Source organism: Mangifera indica, chromosome 9, assembly GCF_011075055.1.
Source record: "Mangifera indica cultivar Alphonso chromosome 9, CATAS_Mindica_2.1, whole genome shotgun sequence".
In the NCBI taxonomy this organism is placed as follows: Eukaryota; Viridiplantae; Streptophyta; class Magnoliopsida; order Sapindales; family Anacardiaceae; genus Mangifera; species Mangifera indica.
The window spans coordinates 1,069,742-1,080,701 of record NC_058145.1 but is presented as its reverse complement, the minus strand read 5'-3'; the positions used below and the strand labels follow the sequence as shown (position 1 = coordinate 1,080,701).

At 33.6% G+C, this 10,960-nt stretch overlaps 2 protein-coding genes across 2 annotated transcripts; one reads left to right on the top strand and one right to left on the bottom strand.

Moving 5' to 3' along the window:
• Positions 1–129: 129 nt before the first annotated feature.
• On the bottom strand, positions 130–3,176 carry LOC123225278 (pentatricopeptide repeat-containing protein At5g52850, chloroplastic). The gene has a single exon (XM_044649202.1). It carries the CDS (start codon positions 3,038–3,040, stop codon positions 656–658), a length of 2,385 nt encoding a protein of 794 aa, XP_044505137.1. The 5' UTR covers positions 3,041–3,176; the 3' UTR covers positions 130–655.
• A 2,446-nt stretch (positions 3,177–5,622) lies between these two features.
• On the top strand, positions 5,623–10,594 carry LOC123225228 (protein SGT1 homolog B-like). Its single transcript, XM_044649136.1, has 10 exons — positions 5,623–5,885; positions 5,969–6,038; positions 6,771–6,895; positions 7,110–7,236; positions 8,455–8,551; positions 8,662–8,727; positions 9,020–9,158; positions 9,977–10,059; positions 10,154–10,258; positions 10,342–10,594. Exons 1-10 carry the CDS (start codon positions 5,726–5,728, stop codon positions 10,447–10,449), a joined length of 1,080 nt encoding a protein of 359 aa, XP_044505071.1. The 5' UTR covers positions 5,623–5,725; the 3' UTR covers positions 10,450–10,594.
• Positions 10,595–10,960: the final 366 nt, after the last annotated feature.

Sequence of the window (10,960 nt, the reverse complement as noted above, 5' to 3'; positions counted from 1 at the left end):
TTTAAATGGAACTGAACTCTTATTCCTCTAACTCGTAAGACTTCATCTGACTTGCTGATTCAGCAACTATGAAACTATGACGTCAGATTATGCACTAAACTCTTCCTTGCCTTTACCCAACAAACTAAATGCAGGAAGGCGTATTCTCCATAGTGTGAAGAATCTTTTAGTACAAACTACTTTCATTGAAGTCAAACATGGAGGATTGGGCTTCATTTGTTTACCGTTGCAGAACTCATCAACTTAGGACGCCAAAACAGAACATGTAATTCAGAACGAGCAACGAATTTTCCAAAGGTTTACAGGGGCTAAAGCCTCTTGAAACTTAATAAGCCCGGCCATTTAGAATGATTGATACAATACCCATCAGCTTCGATTCAAGCTGCCAAACTGTTGAACATCTCACAACTCTTTTCCCATTTCTCCTCGTGAAAGAAAATGGCCTTGTCCAAACTGGAGAAGTGGAGAAAGAGATAATATCAGTGTTAACCTGACTGGGAAATGATCCCCAAGTTCTTGAAAAGTTAGTTCCAGAGTACAGACTACCACTGATCCTTGCATAGGCATTCATCATCAAGAAATGGAATCGTTTTCCATGGCTCACAATGCTCCTCAGAGTCCATGTCAGTAGTCTTTGTATTGATATATGTGATTCTTAAACTCTGTAATAGCTCAATCTATTTTCTTCATGAACGCCATCTTCATCATGTCCTGCAACTGAGAGATGAATCTTCTTACCATAATCCTTTAAGCTTGCATCACGATTCATCAAACCTCTTTCTCTCATCATTTGGAGAGTATTCACAGCTAGATCAGAATGCCCAGTATTATTATACAGGCTTGCAAGCAGCACATAGAATGCTGGATCTGAGGGATCAAGTTCTAGCCCTCGCCTTGCTATATCTTCCCCAAGAGGTACATTCTTATGCATCTTGCATGCGCCAAGTAATGTTTTGTAGATCAGAGTATCTGGCCTAAAAGGCATAGTTTGTAGCACACCCATTGCCTCTTCTAGCCTGCCTGCCCGTCCAAGAAGATCAGCTAAGCGGACATAGTGGTCAAATTGTGGCACTAAATTATACAGTTTTTCCATAGACTGGAAATACTCAAGACCCAAGTCAACCAACCCAGCTTGACTACAAACAGAAAGCACTAACAAATATGTAACCCAATCAGGATTGACTCCGGCTAACCTCATATCGTCAAAAGCTGAGAGTGCAGAGGAGATTTGTCCATTTGAAGCCAATCCGGATATCAAAGCATTCCATGACACGACATCTGGCTCAGTTATTTCCTTGAAAGCTATGCGTGCATCAGATAAGGATCCAGATTTCCCATAGAAGTCAACTAGGCTATTTGAAACTGAAATCCAGGTCACTAATCCAGATTTCATGGAATGGCAGTGAAGTTGCTTTCCAATTTCCACCGCAGCCAAGCTTGCTGATGCAGCTATGAAGCTGGCCAGGCTAAATCCATCCATCTTGACATTGTCATTAAACATGTGAGATATGATGTTCAATGCCACTTCATGATGACCCGTCTGATTCATTCTTGTGGCTAAACTTGTGTATGTGGTGGCATCTCGGTGACTCATCATGCTAATCACTTGCCATGCATCACCTGCTAATCCCAACCCAGCATAAGCATTTACTAAAGCATTCCCAATGACTATATCATTATCTGCTTCTGTTTTAATAACATATCCATGGATTTTCAATAGCTGGCTTGCAAATTCTACTGTACTGCAGGCCCTGAGGATACTACTGAGTGTAAAGGAATTTGGTTGCACTCCTGAAGCCTGCATCTCTGTGAAAAGTTGAAAAGCTTGTCGATGAAAACCATGTTCTACAAAGCCAGCAATCAAAGAGGTCCAAGATATGACATTAGGTGAGGTTATTGCTCTAAATGCTCTCAAGCCATTTTCAATCACATTGGAACACTTCATGTACATATCAACAAGTGCATTTCCAACAGAGACATCATCCTCCAATCCAGCCATAATCACTCGCAAATGAATCTGTCTTCCCAGATCCAAAGACAGAATTGACGAGCATGCACCCAAGATACTAGAATACGTGAAGTTATTTGGTGCCACTCCACAAACCTCCATATCCTGAAATGCAGCAACAGCCTCTCTAAACTTCAAGTTCTGAGTAAACCCAGATATAATGGTAGTCCACAACAACACATCATATTCAGGCGTCAAATTTGAGACCTTGATAGCATCTTCCATCCTCCGACATCTCGAATACATATCAACCAGGGCAGTTTTCAACACCACATTCATCTTCACTCCCCAAACTATCATGTGACCATGAACCAGTCTTCCATAACTTAAACCAAGAAAACATGAAGCAGCTAAAAATTTCACAAAAGTGAACTCATTTGGATGAACACCTGCCTCAAGCATATGAACATAAAACTGCAAAGCCTGGCTCCACTTTCGCTCTTTCACAAACAAAGAGATCATTGCAGTCCATGAAACAGTATCACCATTCTCCATACAAGCAAACAACTTAAAAGCTTCATCAGTGAAACCCCATTTGGAGTATAAATCGATCAAAGCACTGCTCGAAATGGGATTTGATTGAAACCCATGTTTGATAACATAGGCTTGAACCCGAGTTCCATAGTTGAAATCACCAAAAGCAGAACACGATTTCAAGACACTCGATAAAGTAAACTCATTGGGATATTGTCCTGAAATCATCATAGAATAAAACAATTCAAGTGCCTCGTAATGTTTTCTGTACTTAACATAAGCAGTCAAGATTCCAGTCCAAGAAACAACGTCTTTCTGAGGCATTTCATCAAAGAAGTGGCGGGCATTGTCTACTCCGAAGCATTTCCCATAAAGGGAAAGCAAATTATTGTTCAAGTATAAATTATCTTGCAGACCCAACTTAATAATTGGGCTGTGAATGCATAAACCTTCCTTGAAAGACTTGGAGTTGCATAATGAAATAAGCCGCGAACAAGCCTCTTCGATTCGGTATATTTCAGTTCTGTTTACGATGTGGGTTATTGATTTTGATATCATCTCCTGGTTTTGTTTGTGTCAAACTGGACGCACAATGCATGAATTAAACTTGAGTTAGCAAGGCGAAGGCGGGCATTGAAGATTTCCTTTACAAGCAGTAAATGTCAGTATAAAAAACTGGTGGCGCCTATATGAAGTCTAAATTGAGATTCAATAGGATAAAAATCGGATCCGATTGATTGATCTAATTAGTTTAACCGTTAATTATCAATCAAATTAATTGAATCATATATAAAAAATTAAATTTTTTTTCAATTTATTATAAAAACCATGACCAAGATCTTGAATAAATATAAACTAAATTTATTTTAGTTTAAGTAAATAATATAAAATTTTTTAATATTATTTTTGAATTATTAACTAGTTTGACAGTTGATTAACTGATCTAACTCACCCTCTCTATCGAATTGATAACTGTTCTAGTTATAAAAGCATGATTAGAATATATAAGTGTAGGTTTGTGACGGAGAAGATGGTTTTAACTCAAACGAAAAAAATTTAACTTTAGATTCAATTTATGTCGAATCGAATTTAATATATTTATGAAAGAGTAGTGTTATATACATAATTTTTTATTCAAATAACGATGTATTATTATATAATTAAATAGCTAAAGATTAAAAATAAAATAATATATAATTATATGATAAGATATTATTATTTATGTATAAAATTGTGTACAAAAATTATATACATAATTTTATTGCTTATAAAAATAAGTGTAATATTTGACTTAAATTTAATGATTTTGAGTTCATTAAGATTAATCGAGTTTAATGTAGACTTTTATACGTTTTATTCAAATTGGACCTGAATTGAATCCCCTAATTTTCATAAGAGAGAAAAATAAAAATAAGATAAATAAACAAAGATTAGTTGGTCCAATATCAAAAATCAATGATAAATCTAATTTGAGTTGTGACTGAGAAATCTCATACTCATCAGAGTGGATCGATTTAAGGTTGAAATTTAAGTAAGGTGAATCATGTCAAATTATGATTCAACTATCGAATCAGGCTAATTTGACTATTATGTCAATATTATATCGACATCGTAATTTGCCAATGAGTCAAACTAATTGGTTTTTTGACTAGGCAGCTAAACTTATCTAAAAACATTGCTACGTGCTAGAGAGGGTGAGCAATGAAAATATGTTATTCTGTGTGTCCTCAGACAGAAACATCATTATTGATGACTGAAGATGATGGTCAAAGAGGAAAAGACTATAAACATTAGGTTTGCATGGGGGAGAATATTACTTTTTAAACTTGAAAAACTTTATATAAGGATGAAATTGTTAGTTTTTAAAATTTTTGAAGGAATATTAAATTTTATATTTTTTTAATATGATTGGTAAAATAATAATTTTATTTTTTTAATAAAAATTAAATAAAAAAGTGAGACTTTGATTTTGACTGGGTCAAAGAGCTATGCTTATCTAAAAACATTGGCCGGAAAGTTGCATTGCAGCTTCATGGATTCTTGTAAGAAGCTTCAACTTCCTTTCTAAGCACCATCACCATAAAAGTTTGAATTTAAAATAATCTTAAAATTTAGGTTGAGATAAAATATTAATTTTTAAAATTTAAAAGAAAAATAAAATAAAATAAAATATTTTTAATATTATTATTAAAAAATAATTTTATATTTATATTTAATGATATTTTAAAAATAAATAAGTATTTAAATTTTTTATGTATTATGAATATATTTTTAAGATTAAAGGAAAAGTTAGGTAAAAAATTGCCTTTTCACCCCAAAATGAAATTTCCTGGGTGCTTGGATAAAGATGAATGTTGACTCTGAATCATGTGATTGAGGGAATGGAATTCTCCAGAAACGAAGGCGACTGCAATTGGCATTGAAATGGGGCCACTTTACCATCAAACAAATTTAGATAATAAATGACAAATATATCCGTTGCAAAACCCTAAATATTTATTCGAATTTTAGTTGGTTAGAATATATTTGTCAATTTTTTATTATAATTATTATTTTATTAATAATATTAAAATTATATTTTTTGATTTAAAAAATTAATAATTTTTAATTAAATTTTAAAAAATTTATTTATTCTTTAAAATACTAAATTTAAAATTTAGTCATTTTTTTTATAAATAATAAATAAAAAATATAAAATCGTCTAAAAGATAACTTTTAAACTACGAGTATTGTCCAAATTTAAAGGTATTTTATTGTCAATTTTATATTATAAGTGTTATTTTTGTTAGATGACGAGTATTATCTAAAAAATATATCATAATTTATTGTCGATGAAGGATAACAAATATTATCTAAATTTATATATTAAAATAATATTTAATCATATAATAATATATTATTTATTTCTCTTTTATATATAAAAAAAAAAAAATGCTACCATGGGATCTCATCAATCAAATTGAGAAGGATCAAACCGGATCTTTCACCTGTTCAATTATAAAAATACTGGTTTCGAATGACATCAACTGAAAAAAGGTCCAAAGTTTGAGGGTAAAATGGTCAATGTATACCTTATTATGGACTAATTGGTAATTTTAGATTTATTCGCTCATCGTCTTTATAATATAATGAAATTCAATCGTATTCTTTACCACTAATACACCACACAGTCGCTCCTCCGATTTGTCTTCTCTTCTAGACTCTTCTTTTCTACTCCTTCTCTGCAAACTACAGCTCTCTTCAATGGCTACCGATCTGGAAACGAAAGCCAAAGAAGCCTTCATCGACGATCACTTTCAGCTTGCAGCCGAACTCTACTCGAAAGCCATCGAGATTAGCCCTAATAACGCTGACTTGTATGTTGACCGCGCTCAAGCCAACATCAAACTTGGAAACTTTACTGGTATCTTTCTTTTCACGTTCTTTATTATTCAGTATCCTGGAAATCTATAAACTTAAGTTTGTTAATTGTCTTCTTACGCGCAGAGGCTGTGGCGGATACGAACAAAGCAATTGAGTTGAACCCTTCAATTCCCAAAGCCTACTTGCGGAAAGCGTGAGTTACAGATGCGAAATATCTGATCTTGATGGGTCTTTTTTTTTTCGTTTTTAGTTTTTTGTTGAGAAGATGTTCCTCTTTTAATTATTAATGCTAATTATAAAATCGTTTTAGTCATTTAATCACATTAATGGATGAATCTTGTGTGCTTATGAACTTGTGAGACATTGGACTGCCTAAGGAGTTAAAAGGGGCAATTAGTGAGCGACTCCGCCAGTTTTGTTGAAAATTTGAAATTCCACTTGTTTAATCTTTGCATTCTATAAGCTGAATGATGAGTAATGCTATGTACAGCTATAATGAATATCAATTTGGATCCTAATGATGATCTGTTATAATGTGATTTAGTGTTATTTTATTCTAATCATTGCGACCCAAATTGATACTCATTATAGGTGCACATAGTGTTACTGGCTGAATGATTTAGTTCTATTGGGGTCCAAATTTGGGTAATAATGATGTTTTCAGGGCTCATTATGGTTCAGTAGTTTTAAGGACCTTCAGTTACAGTTACAATTGCCATTTGCCAATTATGTTTTGAATAGAAAAATAAAATTGTGTGTTAGTCCTTTATATGGGTGTCGTGTTTTTTATTGTTTGACTATCATTTTCTGTTTATTGATATGATTGAAAGGTAAATTTTGTGCTTTATATGTTGTTCTTTTTTCAAATTCTATGTAATGGAATCTTGCTAATTGATCTTCCTTTTTCTGCTGTTATCATTTGCAGCCTTGCCTGCATGAAGCTTGAGGAATATCAGACAGCTAAGGCAGCTTTGGAAACGGGTGCTGCCCTAGCACCTGGAGAACTTAGATTCACCAGCTTAATAAAGGAATGTAACGAGCGCATAGCTGGTTTGTAGTTTGCTTCTGGCATTTTTGTTTGTTTCTTTGTTTCTTTGTGTGAGCAATGAAAGCTGATTGACCCATATCAACTGGAGATGTTGCTGAACCATTTGGGAACCAAGAAAGTTTGGGCAGAAAAAATAAATACCAAAGAGTGATTTTAGATTAATAAAAATATCTGGTGTCCTTCTAATCTTAGTCAAGGATTTTGCATTCTTTTCAGAGGAATGTGGTGATTCGCAAAAGGATTCATCGGAAAAGACCCCTGAAATATCTACAAAAGATGCTTTGGCAGAGATGAACCTTTCCAACCAGGAGCCAGTGGTACCAGCAGCCAAACCGAAATTCAGGTTCGTGTTCATCTGATGTTCTTGTTTAGGCTTTATGAATTTGGTATGGCTTGTACATGGAGGATTCAATATCATCTATTCTTCATAGTTTTCACATTCTTATTTGATAGCATTTACATTTTGTTTTTTCAGTGTGAATGAATTATGATGTTATTTTTTAATTCTTTCGCAATGTCATTGTTAGATTTGCAAAAGGACTAGAAGGAAAGGAAAACAGATTGAGAATGAAGGTGATTTATCTCTTTAGAATAAGGAGATAACCTTAATATAATGATCAACAAATGTTGAGAAATCTACCTAAGGAGTCTTGGTTTCATATATAACCCAAAATCTTATAATCTATCACTCCCCCTTAACTTGGAGTAAGATATCCAACATGTGCAGCTTGTTACAAAAATTAAACAATTGACCTGTACTCATAGCTTTGCATTCATGCCTACTAACTTATCTTATTGTTAGAACATAAGTTTTAAAGCATGCTTTTTAATTCCATTTCACAACAAAATGATAATTCACTCTTGTGTATTCTCTCCCATGACAAAACAATTCTAAGGGCTTGCCACAGGTCAGCCGCATCTCATGTATAATAGATTGCATCCTGAACTTTGTACAAGTTATGTTAACCTTGAATTTGTATTGCAATACTATGGTCAATTTATTAAACAAGTGAAGGAAAGGAAAATTGACTGATATAAGGACTGCGATTCTTCTAATTTGTGCTTTTAACTGTATAACAATTAAATTTGTGATTGGAAGTTAATAAAAAGGTTTAAGACTTGACTTTTGACCAAATATTGCCATTGTGTTGTTGTCACAATTTTGTATATGCTTGAATTAAACTTTAAAAGCTTATTCTAAAAGACGATATAAATGATGATGTTGAGTTGTTTCATTAGAACAGGGTGATAGTAAACGCATGCAAGTTTCCCAGTACATATCCATAGGGTATTTATTTTATTTTATTATGTCTAACTGGTTTTATGAATTTCTGCTAAAAATTCACATCAGATAGTACCAGTTGGTCAGAGTCACTTTTAAAGTCAATTTGATTTATTATTCCCTCAATTCCAATAAATGCAAATGGATCTAGCATGTATGAGTTGGAAATAGCTTTATATATGGATAGAATTTATAGCAGTATTTCAGAGTTTTAGATTAATATTTCTGTATAATAACTGTATTGGGATAGTTGGTTAACATATTAATCCACCTGTGCAGGCATGAATATTACCAGAAGCCTGAGGAAGTGGTTGTTACCATATTTGCAAAGGGGATTCCAGCCCAAAGCGTTTCTGTTGAGTTCGGTGAACAGATAGTATGATACACAGCAACTCTTCATTCATTGTGTTGTGGTTCATTTTTTCAATGTTTTTAGGTAAATATAGACATATCAGAGAATTGCTAATTTTATTTTTTTCTCTACAGCTAAGTGTTAGCATTGATGTTCCTGGCGGAGAGCCATATCATTTACAACCTCGCTTATTTGGAAAGGTATTGTAGTAGTTATTGGTTTCAATTAGTAATCAGAAGTATATCAACACTTGTGATTTCTTATTTTGTTGTAGAGAATTTCATCAGATGTTGACAATGATGTGGGATTAAGAAAAGAAAATCAATTTAAACTGAAGTTGTTATTTCCATGTGGAATAAATTCCTCACTCATGTTTAGTTTAGCCAGCAGTGGATTTATCTGGCATTTATTTTTTGGAACCATTTATCTGTTTAACTTATTTTTGTCTTTGATCCTTATTGTACTTTCTGGTGTTTGGACTTGTGCAAACAGATTGTACCTGCCAAGTGCAGATATGATGTCTTGTCTACCAAAGTGGAAATCCGTCTTGCAAAAGCTGAAACAATATTCTGGACATCTCTTGAATTCACCAAGGAAAATACAGTTTTGCGAAGGGTTAATGTATCATCTGGTAGGCTGATGTTCTTGTAGTATAACCATTTCTTCGGATCTTAACTTAATATCAAGGTTATCTTGCTGATGGGTCTCATTTTTGTCAGTAACTTTGCTTACGTAAAGACTTTACCGCACACCGTGCACATTTAATTAAAAAACTTAAAAGAAGACTACTTACTGAATCAATTTATAGGTTACTTAATGGAGTTCATGATGTAAATCCTTGTGGAAAACTACAGTTTGCTTTTAAATTCCTAATTGGTGGTCAGGGAAGCTAGGAGGAGTTCTTGTCTATTGCAGTAGTTTAGCAAAATTTTTTCATTGCAGACCATGGAACTTGTAGGCCCGCCTTTTGTTTTTGTTTGTCAAAATGTGTATAACTTAATGCTAGCATTATGAATTTTCTTGTCTCATGTATTTCAATTAAATATGGTAGCCGTATGTATGCTCTGCTACCGGACTGCGTAATGAAAATTTTATTTTGACTGGTTCACTTTGAAATTTGAATGGGCGTTTTAATGTTTGGTAGTCATACACCATTAATGATAAAATGGACTAGGTCTTTCTATCAATTAGTGAGAAAATAATAGAGGGGAGTCCATTATTTATTCTTGAAAATGGAAGGAACTGTTTGTGATGTTTGACAAACTGCTTAGTTTCAGGGTTTATGAGGGAACCCAATGGGGTAGACTAGGCTTTTTGGTAGCTAACGAAAAGCTTGTGCCTGAACATTTTTGTGGTTGCTTCGGTATTGATGTTGTGATCAGCTTTCCAACATGAACATTCTGCTTATATCCCTTTCAACAAGTATCATTCTTTCTACTGTTTTTGCAGTTACTGGATCTCAACGTCCTACTTATCCATCCTCAAGACCTACCAAAGATTGGGATAAGCTTGAAGCTCAAGTGAAGAAGGAGGTGTGCTCAAAATTTATTTGCTTTTAAATTGGTTTTTCTATTTATGAGTACTTCACTCTGTCAAAGGCATGATTCTTGGCCACCTGTCTTTCAGGAAAAGGATGAGAAGCTAGATGGTGATGCAGCTTTGAACAAGTTTTTCCAGAACATCTATGCTGATGCTGATGAGGACACAAGACGAGCCATGAAAAAATCTTTTGTAAGAAAATTTAGCTGTATCGATGTGTTAATTGTAACCTGTAATATATGCTAGATCTTAATGTAGTTGATTCTATTTTACAGGTGGAGTCAAATGGGACGGTGCTCTCGACAAACTGGAAAGAAGTTGGTACCAAGAAAGTAGAAGGAAGTCCTCCAGATGGTATGGAAATGAAGAAATGGGAGATCTAGACTTCTCCAATTGAATGTACTTGTATTTTAAGAGTTTGATTTTTGGTGTGAAGAAACTTGTCATCACTTGTGCTCAAAACCGGACATTTTTTATGTTTGGATGTCGACCTTTTTCTTTTTAAACTCATTACTCTTTGTTGATCTATCTTTAAACTCGCCCATGAAGGGGAAGAAAACTTGAAGAAATAGGTATAGGGATGGATTCTATTTAGCTTGAGTACAAACAAGATTTAGGTTGGGTATAACAAAGTCTAGTTATCATGTCAAAAATTTGATGAATTTTGCATGTAATGGCTTGAATAAGTTGATTGGGGGTTAGAGTTTTAGTTCGATAATTTGTTTATTTGAAGATAGCAATATTCATGACTTTGGTAGCTTTTTAGTAATACTATACATTAGTTCAGATTGATTTCATCCAAAAGACATGGCATTTGAGAGACAATATTTCGATGATGCATGGCATCCAAGACATAGCGATTTTTAGAGTTTAGGGTTTACTAATTGGGAATGA

Coding starts and splice junctions, on each gene's coding strand:
- LOC123225278 (XM_044649202.1), bottom strand. CDS start 3,040: ATGATATCAAAATCAATAACCCACATCGTAAACAGAACTGAAATATAC.
- LOC123225228 (XM_044649136.1), top strand. CDS start 5,726: ATGGCTACCGATCTGGAAACGAAAGCCAAAGAAGCCTTCATCGACGAT. Junction 6,039..6,770: donor AAAGCCTACTTGCGGAAAGC/GTGAGTTACAGA, acceptor TATCATTTGCAG/CCTTGCCTGCATGAAGCTTG. Junction 10,259..10,341: donor GAGCCATGAAAAAATCTTTT/GTAAGAAAATTT, acceptor TCTATTTTACAG/GTGGAGTCAAATGGGACGGT.